The sequence below is a fragment of the Balaenoptera musculus genome, chromosome 3, assembly GCF_009873245.2.
Source record: "Balaenoptera musculus isolate JJ_BM4_2016_0621 chromosome 3, mBalMus1.pri.v3, whole genome shotgun sequence".
Lineage (NCBI taxonomy): Eukaryota > Metazoa > Chordata > Mammalia > Artiodactyla > Balaenopteridae > Balaenoptera > Balaenoptera musculus.
The window spans coordinates 62,653,009-62,672,250 of NC_045787.1; the positions used below are offsets into that span (position 1 = coordinate 62,653,009).

Here is a 19,242-nt window from a genome sequence, read left to right on the forward strand (position 1 = left end):
AAACTACAACAAAAAGTTGTTTTCTTCTTAGTAAAGTTTTGTGTTTTTCTTAATATACGTTTTTTTTTTTTTTCTTATTTAAGTTTCTGGTAAGGGAAAATGACATTACTATAGTCTATATTAGTGATAATTAAAATATTTACATATAAAACAGAATATGTACATTAAATTCTTATTTCATTATGTTCTGTGTCTTAGCTCTGTATGTCTAACTGTGCAGTGTTTTGCATGTAGTAGACACTTCATATATGCTGGTGGAATTTCAGTTTGGGAGAGAATATGCTGAGACTAGATATTATCAGATGGCGAACCATTGTTAAACAGCCTGTTGTCAGCTTACTAAATTGAGAAAGCATAAGAAGCTTCCTCCCAAACGTAAACTGGAAATTAATGTTCAACCCAACCTCCACAGACACCAGATTTCTTAAGAAATAAGAATCCTTTCTGGAAAAGGAGAGGAGACATGCGTGGATTAGTTCAAGGTTACCTCCCACTCCACCCATGAAGAGCAGAACCCCATGGGGACTTGGCTGCTGCTGTGGGACTTGCAGACAAGCAAGCTTTGGAGTAATAGATACAAGTTGTTTGCTACTAAAAATGGGGGAATTTTGTAGGAAGTACAGCTGGCCAGATTTCAGAATTGTGGTTTTTAACACGGCATTGATACCATTCAAGGCAGAAAGCATTTGAGACAGAGAAATGACAGCATCTAAATTAGAGTCTGTAAGGTCTAGCATTAGAGTTTATCAATCCACTAAAATCTAGGGCCTCCATTTCAGGGGCATAAGAGTGAGAAAAAAGCAGTTTATTACATGGGAGCACAGTGAAAGAGAGGCTGGTTTCCTCTGGTTTTAGTGAACAGTATCCTTGCTCACTAATAAATATGACCCTGTAAATAATGAAGTTATCAGTTTCTGCTCTTAAAGTAGGAGGCCCAAAAGGAGTGATGTGAAGAGTGGTAGAAGCATAGGCAGAAGGACTCCAGTCCGTTAAGAAGAAAAATGGAAATGTGAGGAGAGGTGCTGAATGTTCTCGCTTCCAGTATCCGTCTCCCAGATTCTTAGCCTCCCATCGCTGTATTCACTAAAAGCTAATTTTCTTAGAAATGAACGTAGGCCTTAAAGGTTCAGAAGACATTCAGAATTATAAGTAGTGTAGCTTTCCAATAAAGTTTGTGTATGTATTTTTTTTAAACATCTTTATTGTATGTATGTATTTTTAATCAGTAAAAATTATGTAGGCTGATTAAAATCTTATTGTTTCAAGATATATGTGTCCGTTAGAAAAGATGTAGGGAAGTAAAAAGACTGAAGCTGCTTTTTACTTTAAAAGTAACTAAAATGTAGTTGTCTCTTGTTTCCAGGAAAGGTGTTTACAATAAAGGAAAAAATGAAGTTTATAAAAGCTTTAAAGAAATGTTATAATTTTATACTTGGCAATCATTTTTAGCAATGTGTTTATGTGTCCAGACTCACACAAGTATGCATGAAGGAAAAGAGGCCCTTTTCTCCAAGGTCATGAGCTGGTATTAGAGACATGGGGCCTGAGTGCACTTTGGGTATTTTCATAAAATTGAATTTGCAGGTTATGAGTGTATTTAATTTTTAAATCTTATTTATACATTCTCCGATGAGTGAATGTTTGTGTCTTTTCATAAATTGTTTTTATACTGAGTGATCCTAATACAGAGTTTTGAAACCTCTGTCTACATGTAGTGTCATTATTCATACATTTATAGACCCTTTTAGGTACCTTCATGAATAGTAAGTATAAATCAGCATTTTAAGATATGGCACATGTTAGCTTTCCCCTCTAGTGCTATCTGCTCTTTGATTTTGTTTAATTCAGGCATTATGGTATTATACTTTTATTATGAATTTGACAACATTAAAGCCACCAGTCTAAAAGAACTTTTTACTTTTACTTTAGGAATATATCTCATTGACAACAAATTGTTTTTAGTCTGGCAGCTGTAGAACCATCCATGATGCTCTTGGAAAATGTGAAGAGGCATCTGAAGCGTCCAGTGTGGATTAATGCTGATATTCTTCCTGGTCCAAATGGAAATAGCAGAGTAGTGGATGCAAAACCTTTTATAGACACTGTGACATCCTTCTTTCCAGATGTGACATTTTCCCTAGGTTGGACAACAGGATGGCATCCTGAGAAAGTCAATGAAGGTGATAATTTTTTAAATGTATTCCTTTTTGGTCAAATTAAAATATACTCAAATATAAAAATAATACCTTTAATACAAAACCAAAAACACATTCTACAAAATCTAAGAGCCTAATGGAGAGAAAGGTCTGGCCCTAAAGATGTGTGTATGACTCTTCCTTCTGTTATTTCAGATAGATACTCATTCATTGGTGACATTCTGTCGCCAAGCTTGCATGGAAAATATTTATTTGCAAGGTCTAGAATAACCAAAGCTGCCTCTTTACATACACAAACGAATCCTGAATTGGTCTCTTTGAACTTATAGAACATTCTATACTCTTTTCTTCTTTCCTTTTACTTTGGAGCAAACTCCCTATGTCAGGTGAAAGATAGAGAAGTGGTAATTAAAACTTTTCAAGTAATGTGAGGCCAGAAGTCGGTGGGTGTACGGTTGAACAGCGCAGATTCTGTTCCCTAGACATTAGAAGGAGCTCCAAATGTAGGCTGCTGGAACCTTGGTGCCCTTAGGCTATCTTTGGCTAGACAGGGGGTATGTGAGGCCATGAGACTCTCTCTTCTAGGCTGGATTTCTTCTTTCTCTTTATGTACTCTTACAGATGGACCTGATATTCAGCTTCTTTCTCCTGGCTGAAACTTACTACGCTATTTGGATTCATCTTTCTATTTATTCATACATTCCTAGGTAGTGATTTTCCAGTAAACAGCCATTAAGCAAACAGATGCTCTGGGACACCTGAACACATGGTAAAAATAATTAACCAAGAAGTTATTTAGAGCCAGTGGAGATGTTAGCCTTTATCTTGTGTTCAGGGCATTCTTTTTACTTATTTGCTACTATTGTTTTTAGATGTAAAGTTTTAAAATCTAACATGAGGTTAGAGTAACTGCTATCTGGTGAGTAGTGACATTTAGGTTATAACCCCCTGGACCAACAACTGATGTGATTGAGAAAAAAATAATATGCTTTAAATTTGTTCTATTTTAATTTTCTAATCATTTTAATTTTTATTAGTTTCAGTAAAGAATATAGCATATAATTCAGAGTGTTTAAAGAAGGTAAACTAGAAACAATTTAATAGCCTCCATACTGATTCTAATCGTTTAGTCACGGTTTAGTCTAACTCTGGCTTTAATCTCAGGCTTGAACCGAGTTAAACCATATCTGAGTCTTTAAGTTAATGTTGATGTTGAATGTTTCCAGGCTGCTTTTCCCCCACTGGCCTCTGGTCGTTACCAACGTGTGTTTTATCCTCCCTTACTTCTTCTGCTACAAAATTTAGAAAAGAGTTTATAAGTTTTTAAGTAATGTAAGTATAGCTTCTGTTAGCAACCCCTTTTTCTAATTAAAAAGATATAATTTTCCAGATTTTAAAGGAAAGCAGACCTTTCCCTTCTTTCATGAGGCATTTAGCTGCTAAACTAATGTATTCACATAGGCTTTTTGTAAATTGTTCCTTTACTGACCAGTACTTTTTACAACCTATGGATACTTTTGATAGAGTGTAGGGGCTATTTTTAAAATATAGATTTTTTTCTGAAGCTGTTTATAAACAGGCAGATATGTTTTCCCAATGTCTAAATATGATTTAAAACATAAAACACATATATAAAAGTCAATTTTAACACTATTTCTATTTTAGATAAAATGTGTAAGTAATTTGGACTAGACCCCCACCCCCCAAAAAAAATTGAAGTTAATTATTACTTAAACAGCTAGTAAATACTCTTTCTTTCTCTCGGAAAAGAAAACTTAACAACAAGCGGAAGATCTAAGTTTATCGAGAATATTAATGATGCAGAGCCTTAGAATCTTTAAAGTAAATATAATGTCAGAATTTCTTTTTTTGTACTTGAGAGATTAATAAATTCCTTTCTAATGTTTTAATTTTTTGTTTATTGCTCTAGGTCACTTGTGACATGACTTTAGATTTAATTTTTTATCTACATTTTCCACTCAAAATTTTTTCTTGCATTAAGTGGTATTTTAATTTCTCTCAATCCAAATGGAAATGTTTATGAATTACCTATGAATTTACCTATTCATATGTAATTGAGTTTTTTACTTAATTGACTTGTAGGACTTTGGTTAGAAAAGTTAAATATCTTTCTTTTCATTTCAGGTTACAGTTGGATAATGGTGAAAGAGATGGAATATATATGTAATGAACTAAATCAGCTTGTAACATTTCCTGTCAGAGCAGCATTAGTCAGGCAGTCTTGTTCTCAGTTACTTTGGCTGTTAAAGCAATCAAACAGGTACGTGTAAGTTTTACAATATAGTGTGTGCATGTGAGTGTGTGTGAGAGACAGAAAGAAGATGGAAACTGATTATGTAAAGACAATGTGTGTGAGAGAAAGAGACAGAGAATGAACACTGATTCTGTAAGTGCTCGGACTTCCTCACTGGAATGAAGATCCTTGATGAACCTTAACATCATGTCTTTCACCTCTATTCTTCACAAAAGCTTTTGCACATAGTAGGTGCCCAGTAAATGTTTGTCATTTTTTTCATTATGTTATACATTCACAAAAAGTTATAAGTGGGTAAAATAATTTCCCTTTGAATTCTGTCATAATTCCAGAAGTCTTTCCCATATAAAAGTTTTATTTATTTATTATTTTTTTTAATTTTTTTTTTTTTTTTGGCCGTGCGGCTTGTGGGATCTTAGTTCCCTGACCAGGGACTGAACCTCGACCCTCGGCAGTGAAAGCACCAAGCCCTTACCACTGGACCGCCAGGGAATTCCCAAAATTTTATTATTTTAATATGTAATAAAAATTGGTTGGGCCATATATTAAATATTATAAAGCTACAGATATTGAAATCGTTTTGATACTGTCTTTTCAGTAGACTAGTCAATAGAACAGCAGGGAATGTCCAGAAATAAACCCAGCTCTATCATGGAACTTAGAACAGGAAAAAGCTGGTATTTCAGATCACTGGAGCAAAAGTTCAATAACTTGTGTTGGGACAACAGGCCAACATTGGAGGAAAAACAAAGTTAACATCTTTCCTTAATCCTTCCTCCAAAATAAATTCCAGATGAATTAAAGACTTGAACAACAAACATTAAATGCATAAAAAAACCACAAGTGATGATTCTTTTTTTATATAGTTTCAGAATGGAGAAGACCCTTCTTAGTAAGGCGCAAAACCCAGAAGCTATAAAAGGAAAGTTTGATACATTTGAATACATAAAAATAGGTTCTGGTAAAACTATCCTCAACACATAGGTCAAATAGTTGTAAAGAATTCTAACAAATAAAGAATGATCACAAATCATCCAGAAAAAAGACCCTGTTTGATAATTCACTATATTGTAGAGAGTAAGGAAGCATATACTCAAACATTAAAGAAGTATCCACATTCCTGTGGGTATTGAGTTTTTACTAAATGCTTTTTTCAGTTTCTATGAAAATAACCATATTTTCTCCCTTTATCTATTAATAAAATAAATTTTATTAATATCTTATATATTGAACCATCCACACATTTACAGAATAAACCCCACTTGATCAGAATTTATCATTCTTTTAATGTACTGCTGAATTTTATTGCTAATATTTTATAGCTACTTTATTTATTTATTTTATTTTATTTTTGGCTGTGTTGGGTCTTCGGTTCGTGCGAGGGCTTTCTCTAGTTGAGGCAAGTGGGGGCCACTCTTCATCGCGGTGCGGGGACCGCTCTTCATCGCGGTGCGCGGGCCTTTCACTATCGCGGCCCCTCCCGTTGCGGGGCACAGGCTCCAGACGCGCAGGCTCAGTAGTTGTGGCTCACGGGCCCAGCCGCTCCGTGGCATGTGGGATCTTCCCAGACCAGGGCTCGAACCCGTGTCCCCTGCATTAGCAGGCAGATTCTCAACCACTGCGCCACCAGGGAAGCCCTATTGCTAATATTTTAGTTAGGATTTCAGCATTTGAAAGTGAGATTGGTTTGTAGTTTTTTTTCTTTCTCAGTTTTAGGTATCAATATCATGGATATTTCATTAAAAAAACTAGGGACCTTTCTTTTCTTTTTACATTTTCTGGGATGTTAAAAGTAACATTCAAATGAGGCCTGTACCTGAGTTTTCATAAACTCAACATTGAAACCATCTAAACCTGGTGCTTTGGGGAAAGCTTAACTTATACGTCTTTTCTATTTCTTACATGGTAAATGGTTGATTTTCTGTATGGTAGCCAATTTTGATATATTGTATTTTCCTAGAAAATTGTTTATCTCACCCAAGTTTTAAGATTTATTTACACACAGATGATTAAAATAGTTTTCTTTTGGCTTCTTCTGTGTCTCTAAAATAATTTCCTTATTTTGTTTATCTGAGTTTTCTCCCTTGTGTCTTGATTAAACTAGAAAATGATTTATCTCTCTTTTTTTTGAAAATGAACTCTTGGGATTATTTATTTTTCTGGTTTATGGTTTACTAATTTCTGCTTTTTATCTTTTAAAGTTCTTTTCATGTAGTTTCTTCTAATTTCTTGAGTTAATGCTTATTTTCATTTTTTATATTTATTAATATATTTATATTTATTAACATAAATATTTAAGACTATACTTTTTTCTCTGACCACTGCTGTAGCTGTATCTTATTGTTTCTTATGTGTAGGTTTTCATCACTGTTAATTTATAAATATTCTGCAATTGTGGTTTTTTCTCCTTTGTCTCAAAAGTTGTTTTAAGAGAAAATTTTTTAGGCACTGAGATAGTAGAATTATTTTATTTTGGATTGGTTAATAGTTTTCTAGGTTTATTGTATAGTAATCAGATAATGTCTATATTATTTCTACTTCGTAGACTTTATTAAGGTTTTATTAATGGTTTGATATATGGGTATTTGTATGAGTTCATGTATTTTATGAGGATATAGTTTGGCTGTTATAACAGAAACCTAAATTAACAATAACTTAAACTTAAGTTTGCTTCTGTCTCACATAACTGGAAAAGCATAAATAGGCCAGGGCGGATTTGATGCCTTCACAGTGTCAGGGACCCAAAATCCTTCTGTCTTGGTACTTGTTTTCCTTAGGATATTGACCTCATCTATATGGTCAGATTGATTACTGCCATGTCTGAGTTTTAGTTGGTAGGATGGAGGGAAAAAGAGGCTCAGGGCCTGTCCCTGTTCTTCAAGGGCATTGGACACACTCATTGGCTTGCACACACTCATTGGCTTTAAGTTAGTCATATGCCTATACCTAGCTGCAGGGGAAGCTGGGATATGTAGCTATTATTCTGTACAGTCTTATGCCTAGTTAGAATTCAGGGGATTGCTATAAGACAGAAAGGAGACTGGATATTAGAATAAAACTACTAGTTTCTGTGACAGGTTAATAACATACATTATTAGTTACGTTATTTAAGTCGTTCGTGCCTTACTCTTTGCTTTTAAAAATATTTTTAATGTAATTCTTTGAATAAGTAATATAATCACAAGGTTTAAAAACCAATGAACAGAGTTATACTGTGAAAAGCCTTTCTCCCATTCACCCAGTCCTGCCCAACCTCACTAACCACAGTTGTCAGTTTCTTGTTCAACCACATTAGTAGTTTCTTTATGCATATAAAAGTGAATACAAGTATAGATTCTTATTTTCCCCTCCTTTTTAAAACAAAAGGTATCATATTATATACCTTGCTTCTGTTCTGTTCTTTGCTTTTTTTTTTTTTTTTAACTTAGCAGAACATCTTGGAGCTTTTTTCAAGGTTCCTCATTTTCCTTTTCTAGGTGCATCGTATTTATGTATGTACTATAATTTATTTAACCAGCCTCCCCATTGATGAACATAAAGGATGTTTTTAACCTTTGATATTACAAACAATGCTATAATGAATAACCTTATGAGTGTGCCATTTTGCATGTGTGCAAATATTTGGCATCTTTAATTTTTTGGCTACTTGCTCTCTTATGGACTAAGAGAGTTAAAGTCTCCAACTATTAAAGTGTTTTTGTCTGCTTCCTCTTCTGCCTTCATAATTTTTGCTTATTAAGTGCTCATGGTATGTTATTTGGGCCATATTCATATAGGTTTTATTATCTTCATGAAGAATTATACCTTATTATTAAAAGTTCTCCTTCTTGGTCTTGTTTAATGATATATATATTTTTTTAATTTTTATTTATTTATTTTTGGCTGTGTGGGGTCTTCGTTTCTGTGCGAGGGCTTTCTCCAGCTGCGGCAAGCGGGGGCCACTCTTCATCGCGGTGCGCGGGCCTCTCACTATTGCGGCCTCTCCCGCTGTGGAGCACAGGCTCCAGATGCGCAGGCTCAGTAATTGTGGCTCACGGGCCCAGTTGCTCTGCGGCATGTGGATCTTCCCAGACCAGGGCTCGAACTCGTGTGCCCTGCATTGGCAGGCAGACTCTCAACCACTGCGCCACCAGGGAAGCCCTAATGATATTTTTTACCTAAATTCGCGTTGTCTTTCTTTTTGTTTGGCTTGAATAACTTTGCTTTATCTTTTCTTTGAAAAATAAATTTATAAAGTTTTATTTTTCATTCACTATTTTAAGGCTGATTTATTGTCATTCAAAAAAATAATTTTAAACATACAGAAAAGTTGCATAAAACTACTACATCTCCTTTACCCGGATTCCCAAATTGTTTAACCATTCTCTCTCCCTCCATCCCTCTCTCTGCCCCCACCTCTCTTTCTCTCTTTTTTTCTGTTTTTTTTTTCTATCATGATGCCTCATATCCTTAAGTACTGCAGTGTACACCTCCCCACACGAGGATGCACTCCTGTATTACTGGTATGCAGCCTTCCAACCAGGAAATCAGCATTGAGGCAACACTGCCATGCAGTCTGCAGACCCCATTCAAATTTATCAACCATTCCAGCAATCCTTCTTATTTCCTTGTGGTCCAAGAAACTCTCCAGGAACATGCATTGCATTTAGTTTGCATCAGTCTCCTTCAAAATAGTTAGTTCCTCAGTTTTTCCCTTCCTCTCATACACATGACAGTCTTCAAGACTACAGGCCTTTTATTATGAAAAATGTCCTCAATCTCGGTCAGTTCAATATTTCCTCGTGACAGACCTCAGGTCTTGCATTCTTGGCAAGCTCATCACGTACTTGTCCCAGTTCTCAAATCAGTCACTTCTTCAAGGATCCCTGCTTGATTATAGCGGCAGGTGGTATTTAGAAAGCAAAATCTGGAATTTTAGTATAATCATTGCTCCTAGGGTGTCAATGCTTCCAGGACCTCTCAATGGACAGAGCTGGAAAATATATGTGTATGTATATGTGTAGTTATGGTCTGTGTATGTATATATGTATGTATATAAAAACACACCTATAACCTGGTAGACCCTTAACTAAACTATAGTGGTGCTATTGAGCACTACTATAATAAAGCCACCATTATTTTTTATGAAACATCTAAATACATTTTAAAAAGGCTATTGTGAGGGCATTATTTTGAAGTGATGTTTAAAAAGTTAACATCAAATCAAATTGTAAATTAGCTTAAATATATTGCCTTAAGGACCTACTAAAGAATGTGCCACCAAACTTTAAGTGATGGTTGCAATATCCTTGTCTAAAACAAATCAATGTTGACTTAAACGATTTCTTTACCAGTTGTCTTTTTCTTTTTTTTTTTTTAAATCTGATCTTTCTCTTACTTTTTTTCATTGAGGAAGTCTTTTACCTTCCCTCCTCACTGAGAAGTACTGACTTCGTGGTACACATTCTAAAGCATTTCTGATTTGAATATTTTTGTACATTTTTATCAATTATTAAATCTTCTCTTCTAGTGAAAAAAAAAAAAACACACCTATATAGACCTACATACATATACACACCCCCTACATATATGTCTATAAACATTTCTGTATCTGTGTGTGTGTGTGTGTGTGTTTAACCAACCCATGAGTTCATACTGATATTTCCAATTTCAACCCAACCCCTCAGGGTTCTTTCTAGCCTTCTTTCTTTCCATGTTGTTAAATTCCTTATCAGATGCCTAGATACCTAGCTCTCATTAATCTAATCTAACAGTCTTTCTTTTAAAAGAAGAGTTTAACTTATTTACATTCATTTATAACAGATATGTTTGGTCTTGTTTCTGTCATTTAAAAGAAAAACTAGCATATTTGCTATTTCTATAGCATTAAAAAAGCATTTCACTGTAGCTGTTTTCTTTCTTTTGTATTGTTAATTCTGAATATTTGGTAAGTTAGTTTTTTTTCCTATTTGTTATTTCTTACTGCTACTTTATAAAATATGCTTAATCTACTTCTTTACAAGTACCCGTTAACTTCCATGAGCAATAATAAAATTAGTGTATTTCTTCACCCCCCTCTAACCTAATTTGAGTTGACTGTATACTCTCTTTATTAATGTCCAACTTTGTACTTCATATTGAATGATAGATTGGCTGGCTGTAAAATTCTTGGCTCACAATGCCTTTTGGATTTTGAAGTCGTTGCCCTTCTCCTTTCTTTTTTTTTTTTTTATATAAATTTATTTATTTTTTTGGCTACGTTGGGTCTTCGTTGCTGTACGTGGGCTTTCTCTAGTTGCGGCGAGCAGAGGCTACTCTTCGTTGCGGTGCTTGGGCTTCTCATTGCGGTGGTTTCTCTTGTTGTGAAGCACGGGCTGTAGGTGCACAGGCTTCAGTAGTTGTGGCATGCAGGCTCAGTAGTTGTGGCACATGGGCTCAGTAGTTGTGGCTCGTGGGCTCTAGAGTGCAGACTCAGTAGTTGTGGCGCACTGGCTTAGTTGCTCCACAGCATGTGGGATCTTCCCGGACCAGGGCTCAAACCCATGTCCCCTGCATTGGCAGGTGGATTCTTAACCACTGCGTCACGAAGGAAGCCCTGCTCTTCTGCTTTCTTTTTTTTTAATTTATTTATTTTATTTATTTATTTTTGGCTGCATTGGGTCTTCATTGCTGTGTGCAGGCTTTCTCTAGTTGTGGCGAGCGGGGGCTACTCTTCGTTGCGGTGCGCGGGCTTCTTATTGCAGTGGCTTGTCTTGTTGCAGAGCACGGGCTCTAGGCAGCAGGCTTCAGTAGTTGTGGCACGTGGGCTCAGTAGTTGTGGCTCGCGGGCTCTAGAGCTCAGGCTCAGTAGTTGTGGTGCACAGGCTTAGTTGCTCCATGGCATGTGGGATCTTCCCGGACCAGGGCTTGAACCCGTGTCCCCTGCATTGGCAGGCAGATTCCTCACCACTGTGCCACCAGGGAAGCCCCTCTTCTGCTTTCTAATGTGAGTGTTGATGTGGCAAGGTGTGAAGCCAGCCTGATTATTTGTTTGCCCTTATAAGCGACTTGATTTTGGAGGGGGGAAATGGGGGAAACTGAATGTAGAAAGGATTCTTTATCTTTGAGGCCTAGTAATTTTACTAGAATATGTCTCAGTATGGACCATTCTATACCAGTTTTTTCAGCGATGTGGAGTTTTTTTCAATATATAGATTTAAATGCTCTTCTTTTCTTTAATATTTGTCTGAATTGTATTTTTAAATACTTGTTCTGTTGCCTTTGTAACACTATGTTTTCTCTTTCAGAAACTCCAGTTATGAATATGTAGATCTCCTTTGCCTGTCTTTGGTATCCATTGTTTTCTCTTTAGTCTTTCTTTCCTTTTTCTTTGTTTGCATTTTATTTTACTTTATTTTATAATTTGTCTTCTCTGACCCTTACAATATGTTCAACAATGTCTGTTCTCTCTAGTCTAGTATACCTTCAGATTTCACCATATTCTGTAATAGTTTTAATTTTCCACTTCTTTCCTAAGATCTGCCAATTAATATTTTATCATCTCTTTTCTGTTGTCTTGAAACTTCTTCCATGAATTTGTATCTCTGCTTTGTGCTCTTCAAAGAGGCAGCTGCATCATTTAAAAAATATGTGGGTTATGGCTTTCATCTGTTTTGTGGCTTTTTTTTTTTTAATAGTTTTATACCTGTTTCAGCTATCTGATAGTTTTTTTTTTAACATCTTTATTGGAGTATAATTGCTTTACAATGGTGTGTTAGTTTCTGCTAGTTTCTTTTTAATGATGAGGTTTTTATTTCTCCATCTGCCATGTGTTTTTCCTTATATTTTCTTGTACTCTCTTGTATAAAATCTCTGCCAAATTTATTCTGATTATCTGCTTTAAAGAAAGTGAGGTGTTTTTTTTGTTTTGTTTTGTTTTTAAAGTTACTCTTTTTTTCTTTTTTTATATGAATGGCTGGATTTTATTTATTTATTTATTTAATTTTTTTGTCTGTGTTGGGTCTTCGTTTCTATGCGAGGGCTTTCTCTAGTTGTGGCAAATAGGGGCCACTCTTCATCGTGGTGCGCGGGCTTTTCACTGTCGCGGCCTCTCTTGTTGCGGGGCACAGGCTCCAGATGTGCAGGCTCAGCAGTTGTGGCTCACGGGCCTAGTTGCTCCGCGGCATGTGGGATCCTCCCAGACCAGGGCTCGAACCCGTGTCCCCTGCATTGGCAGGCAGATTCTCAACCACTGCGCCACCAGGGAAGCCCAAGTGAGGTGTTTTTTAGACCAGCTAGTTGCCTAAAGTTCATAGTGGAGAGGGATCAGGACTATGCTCCTTATGACCCAGAGAGTCTTACGTGTGACTTGTTTAGCCTTTAACTTCTCCCCAGTCAATGGAGATAAGCAGTTGTGGTGTCTCTAGGTAAGATCTTTCACGTGTCTCTTAAATTTAAACTTTTGGGTTTTCACAGGAACAGTCTGATTCCTACAACTATGGCTTTCCTGTTCTATTTCTTTGTTTCCACTGCTTTTTGAGACCAAATCTAATCCAGGAAAGCTCCCACTTGTAGTTAAAGGACACCATTCCCACTGTGCGAAGTGTTTCGGTGGGATATGCCTCTCATCCAGAAGAGTCTCTTATAGGCTTTCTCTGTAATCTGCATACATGAGCAAACTCTCTCCACCTCCTTAACATGTGGCCTTAATTTCTGTTGCTGTTAGAAACCTTCTCACCTGTTTTGTAATTTGCACTTTCAGTTCTTTCTTAATTTCATTGAAGATGGGGTTTCTATTTTCATTCTTTTGTTCTTTTTGTTACTTTCAGGTGATTCTAGGAGAAAAAGGAGGCAGTGCTGACTTTAGGCTGCCATGTTCAAATAGGATGATCCTGCCATCCCATTTCTTTCATTACTTACTGCCTCAGTTTCCTCACCTTCCACTTCTGTGTAGTCAGTTACTCTCCTGAAATTTCTCATTTGAAGATCATACTTTGTTCAAGCCAAATTCTTAACCTCTGCAACATTTGAGTACTGCTGGTCCCCCTCTTCAGTTTGAAACTCCCTTGTCCTTTGGCTCCATGGCATTACACTAAGTGGATTCTTCTACTTCTCTGTCTAGTTTGGTTTTTTTTGGGGGGGTGGTCCTATTTTTGTTATTGTTGATTTGTTTTGGAACTCTGTCCCTAATTTTGGGTTTCTCTTCATCTCTTTCAGAGTCTTTTATTAAATATGAAAGGTAAATGACAAAGCTTTTTAAAAAATTTTTATTTTATTGAAGTATAGTTGATTTACAATGTGTTAATTTCTACTGTACAGCAAAATGATTCATTTATACATATATATATATATACACACATGCATATATATACATTCTTTTTCATATTCTTTTCCATTATGGTTTATCACAGAATATTGAATATAGTTCCCTGTGCTATACAGTAGGACCTTGTTGTTTATCCATTCTGTATATAATAGTTTGCATCTGCTAATCCCAAACTCCCAATCCATCCCTCTTCCAGGCTCCCTCCCCCTTAGCAACTGCCAAGTCTGTTCTCTATATCAGTGAGTCTGTTTCTATTTCATAGGTAAGTTCATTATAAATTCTGTATTAGAGCCCTTTTGATTTACAAAAATCTTCCACAACTCTGTGCCTAACCTGTTCATGTTCTTCATAGTATCTTTTGATGGAAGGAATTTCTGAATTTTAATGTCTTCAGATTACTCGAACATATCCTTCATGGCTAGTGATTTTTGTGTCTTGTTTAAGAATTCTTTCCCATCCCCAATGTTACAAAAATTTCTCTAGTAATATATTCCATTAAAGCTTTGTTGTTTACCATTAATAAAGGAAATTGAAGATGATTCAAAGAAATGGAAAGATATCCCATGCTCTTGGATTGGAAGGATTAACATTATTAAAATGGCCATACTACCCAAAGCAATCTACAGACTTAATGCAATCCCTATCAAATTACCCATGGCATTTTTCACAGAACTAGAACAATTAAAAGACCCAGAATTGCCAAAGCAATCCTGAGGAAAAAGAACAAAGAAGGAGGCATAACACTCCCAGGCTTCAGACAATACTACAAAGCTACAGTAATCAAAATAGCGTGGTATTAGCACAAAAACAGACATACAGATCAATGGGACAGAATAGAGAGCCCAGAAGTAAACCCACACGCCTACGGTCAGTTAATCCTCGACAAAGGAAGCAAGAATATACAATCGGGAAAATACAGTCCCTTCAGCAAGCGGTGTTGGGAAAGTTGGACAGCCACATGCAAATCAATGAAGTTAGAATACACCCTCACACCATACACAAAAATAAACTCAAAATGGCTTAAAGACTTAAATATAAGACATAACACCATAAAACTCCTAGAAGAGAACACAGGCAAAACATTCAACATCATTCAGTTTATTCTATTATTGAATGACATTTGGATTATTTCATGGTTTTGGCTATTGCAAAGATTGCTGCTGTGAACATTCATATATATAAATGTACACACACACACATCCTGGTGCAAATGTGCCTGCATTTATAAAGGTTATATCAGAAAGGAATTTCTAGAAATAGAATTTCTAGGTCATAGGGTATTCATATTTTCAGCTTTAGTAGATACTGCTAAACTGTTTTCCAAAGAAAATGCATAAACTGTAGCTACATGTTTTAACTTGGATAAATGTCACAAACAATATTCAGCAAAAGAAGCAAGACCAAAAAAATTATATCCTGTATGATTCCATTTATATAAAATTCATTAACAGGCAAAAATTAAACTGTATTGTCTAGGATGGTTATACAGGTGGTAAATAAAGCAAGAAGATGGCAACCCAAAAGACAAGGTTGTGAGGACTCTGGGTGAAAGGCGAGGTTGTGATGGGGCAGTGATATACAGGTGTCTCCTGAGGTGCTGGCAGTGTTTTTTCTTGATTTGTGTTTTGTTACACTGGAGTTCATTTTATAATAATTTGTTAAAACTTACATTTATGTTTTATGCATCTTTTCCTATACATGTTACTTCACAATGAAAAGAGCTTTAAAAATGAAACCTGAGAATTGATTTGAATGAACGCATTTAAAATACCCTTAGTCAATTTTATTTTTCCTACTTTTAGTTTAAATTCAGTAGCGGGAGGATTAAAAGAGGCAAAATAACACTGGAAATAAAATGAATAGCTTCTTTTAACCTAAATTCATATCTGTCTTTTTATAACGTTTGTCACCATGGTGCTCAAATAAAGTAATAAAAATGCCATTTTAGCAAAAATATAAGTTTTTAAAGTAATTCTCATTTTTTTTTTCTGTGTTCCCTACTGTAGTTTAAAATTCTTTCTGGTTTGTCACATAATACTACTATGGAACAAAATCCAAAGTACTTTCCTTTGTTACATTTCCAGAATGGTGTCATCATCCTTAAGGACAGTAATGTGTCAGTATAACAAGAATATATACATTGGTTAGACTGTTTCTTATCATTAGCAGAAGAACTGCTTTGGAGATTTTCCCTGGATTCTGACATGTTTATGAGGAAAATAAATATGAAAATACTTAACAGCTTCGCATTTCTCTAAACTCTTAGAGTAATGTAATAGTAATGTCACAGGAAGAAATGAAAATATACGATTTAAGTAACATTACAGTTCTGAGCATATTCTTATATCCATAATAAATCTGCATATATTATTATTGGTTTTTAACTCCAGAAATAGATCTAGGTTTATTCTGTTTGGCATTCTTAGTGACATCTCTTGGCATTCTTGTATCTCATACAGAAAACCCCCAGAAGGGATAGCGGGGCCACTTATAAGTGAATATGAATGTTGGGAACGTCAGTGACATTTGTGTCTCTTCACTGTCCCTTCCAGTCGTGCTTTTGACTGTGGCCTGGCTACTGAAGAAACGAGGTTAGAGCTGTGGTTTTTGTGTAGGTAACAGATTCCTTGATCAGCAACACAATCTCCTCAGTTCTTTTGTCCAAAATCAGACCCATTTCTAGTGCTACCAGTCTGGGTTTCTAAAGCCATTTAACATTAATTCAGATACGGCGGGTACCTAATTTAGGCAACAGCAGTGTGAATTTTATTCTGTCTAGTCCCTTTGATGTTGATGAAGGAATGAAACAGGAAAATATAGTTCCACCAGTGCTAATTAATTTTTTCTTCTGTGTGAATTTGGGTTAGAGACAAACGAGAGTAACTGTTTTTAGGCTTATTGGAATTCTTCATCACTGTTTCTTATCTTTCTCTTTTAACTATATAATTCTGTTTCATTTTAATGCAGGTACAGCCTGACTGTTTGGACTGGAAATAACGATAGCTATTCCACTGAAGATTTACTTTTTATTAGAGGCCATTTTGACAAAAAAAGAGTTTTCTATGACATCTTGGAACCACAAAACCATGAATTTAAACAAGCCATTGGAATCAAAATTAATCTCTAAGATGAAAATTCTGCTAAATTATTTCATGTTTTGGTTTCATAATCCTTCTTTGCTTTGGTCTGAATCGATTACCATATAAATTATGATGATTGATTTATGTTCCAGTTCATCCAATCAAAAAACACTTATTGAGTGCTTACTCTGTTAGGCTTATATCCTTATAATACTGTACTTACCTAAAATATTTGGAAAGAAGAGATTTCATTGGGCTAGTATAACAATAATTTAGGAAAATGAATCTTTAAAACTCTTTATAAAAAAATTTTGGTATACTGAAGATAATTGAACGAATCCACATGTCATACAGCTATTAAATCACATTTTGTTGGCACTAGCATTATAGAGATTTCATAAAAATATGCCATCCTCTTCCCTTTTTCCTGGAGAACTAGTTATTCAGAGACTACAAAAGAGTAAGACGGCTTTAAAAATGTTTTTAACTTTCACAGGGATGAGCAGCTTTCTTATAACAAGATCAAGTCTATTTACCGAAAACAATATGGATTAAATTAGATGTATCTAGAACTTCCATATTTTTGGGAGTATGCCGACAGCCATATATGTTTCTTGTATTCTTTGTTTTGATCATAATATCTAGAGTGAGCAAAATACTATCGGAGAGTAGAATTTTAATCCTGGTAATATATCATTTGATTTTCAAGTTTCTCACCAACATCACCTTGGTTCAGGCCCTTGTTCTACTACTAGAATTTCAAAAACTAGTTCTTCATGACTTCATTCCTCATACTCTACTCAAAGATACCCTGAATATTTCTGCTGGAAAAAAAAAAACTTTTAAAAAACACCTCTTTCTTTATGCCAAATCAGAAATCTCTAGGGATTCTTAAATTCAACTTTATTGAATTTTACTCTTTCAAGACCCTTCCTAATGTGGTCCCACTCTGAAAGTTAATTCAGTGTCCTCAACACAGTCCTTCATTTCAAAAACAGCTACACCATCTGTAGTCTCCAGATCTTACTTTAACAGTTAATTTCAACTAATAGCATTAGTTGAAAGGTATTCAGAAAAACATGTTGCTTCTTTGATTTATTGAAAATTTACCAATGAATGTCCTAAGATATGTAATTTATCTTTTATCAACCATTTTCTCCCAGTGAATAAAGTAGTGCGATGTAGAGAAAAAAGCTTGGGTTTTGAATTCAGATAGACTTCCCTTACGGCACCACCTGTGTCCCTTAATAGCCATAGATTTGGGGAAATATTTAACCTCACTGAGTCTTGATTTCTTCATCTATAAAATGGGGGAGAGGCGCAGAGGATGAGGCTTCTCTTATAGGGTTGTTGTGAAGGTTAAGGGAGATTCATGCAATGGAAGCTTGTAGCTCAATGCTCGTCACATAGCAAGTGCTCAACAGTTAGTTCCCTTCTTTTAGACTTATCATGTGATCATATCCATTGTAGATAGATAGATAGCAGTAAGACATATAACATGAACATTGTACACATATAAATACTTCAAGAAAATGATCATATTTCCACTTTAAATTTTAGCTACAACTGAATATGGTGCTATTTGTCAAGTAAAACCTAAAACTTCACTTTCTATGGTTGTTTGCCAACAGCAAAAGATGCAATTTCATAATTATAAAATGTTAATAATTGCAACAAATAACTCAAAATTATAGTAAAAAGTAATGTTTACATTATAAATGTTCTAAAATGACCATGCTTTGCTTTTACAAAGAGAGCTGAATTTATAAATGCATTGCATTTTAATTAAGTTTGAAATCAAATTCATTTGACCAGAAGATTAACTTTACTACTTTATTCTTAATAATATTTTTTAAAGTATTAGTCTTAAGGCAAAATGCCTTTATATTGAGAAATTTATCAACTGTCATTTAGATTAAGATTTAAAGCTATATTTTAAAGTGTTCTCAGGAATAAAAATTATATAAGAGAATTATAAAATGTATTCTGTTGAAAAGTAAATTTTTTTAAAAATATTTATTTATTTACTTATTTATTTGGCTGCGTCGGGTCTTAGTTATGGAACACGGGATCTTCATTGCAGCATGCAGGATCTTTCGTTATGGTGCGTGGGCTCTTTGTTGCAGCACGCAGGCTTCTTTAGTTGTGGCATGCGGGCTCCAGAGCATGCAGGCTCAGTAGTTGTGGCACACAGGCTCTCTAGTTGTGGCAGGCGGGCTCAGTAGTTGCAGTGCATGGGCTTAGTTGCCCCGTGGCATGTGGGATCTTAGTTCCCTGACCAGGAATCGAACCCATGTCCCATTCATTGGAAGGTGGATTCTTAACCACTGGACCACCAGGGAAGTCCCAAAAAGTAAAATTTTAATGGATTTTGGTCCCTATGGAAAAAGGAAGACATTGATTCCTACTTCACACCATATACAAAAAATAATTAGAGTTGACTCTTAG

The 19,242-nt window shown here is 35.3% G+C and overlaps 1 protein-coding gene across 2 annotated transcripts in view; it reads left to right on the forward strand.

Annotated features, from left to right (window-relative positions):
- FAM151B (family with sequence similarity 151 member B) overlaps nt 1-18,802 on the forward strand; it is a 37,154-nt gene extending 18,352 nt beyond the window's left edge. Inside the window, exons 5-8 of one of the 2 annotated variants that reach the window (XR_005019159.1) lie at nt 1,963-2,180; nt 4,302-4,437; nt 16,174-16,305; nt 16,682-16,822. Coding sequence is in view for 1 of the 2 variants with exons in the window: in XM_036845341.1 (XP_036701236.1) it covers nt 1,963-2,180; nt 4,302-4,437; nt 16,682-16,841 (514 nt within the window). In the remaining variant the exon portion in view is untranslated. Of the gene's footprint in view, nt 1-1,962; nt 2,181-4,301; nt 4,438-16,173; nt 16,306-16,681 lie in introns of both variants that reach the window. The other variant, XM_036845341.1, reaches the window with a different exon arrangement.
- The last annotated feature ends 440 nt before the right edge of the window (nt 18,803-19,242 follow it).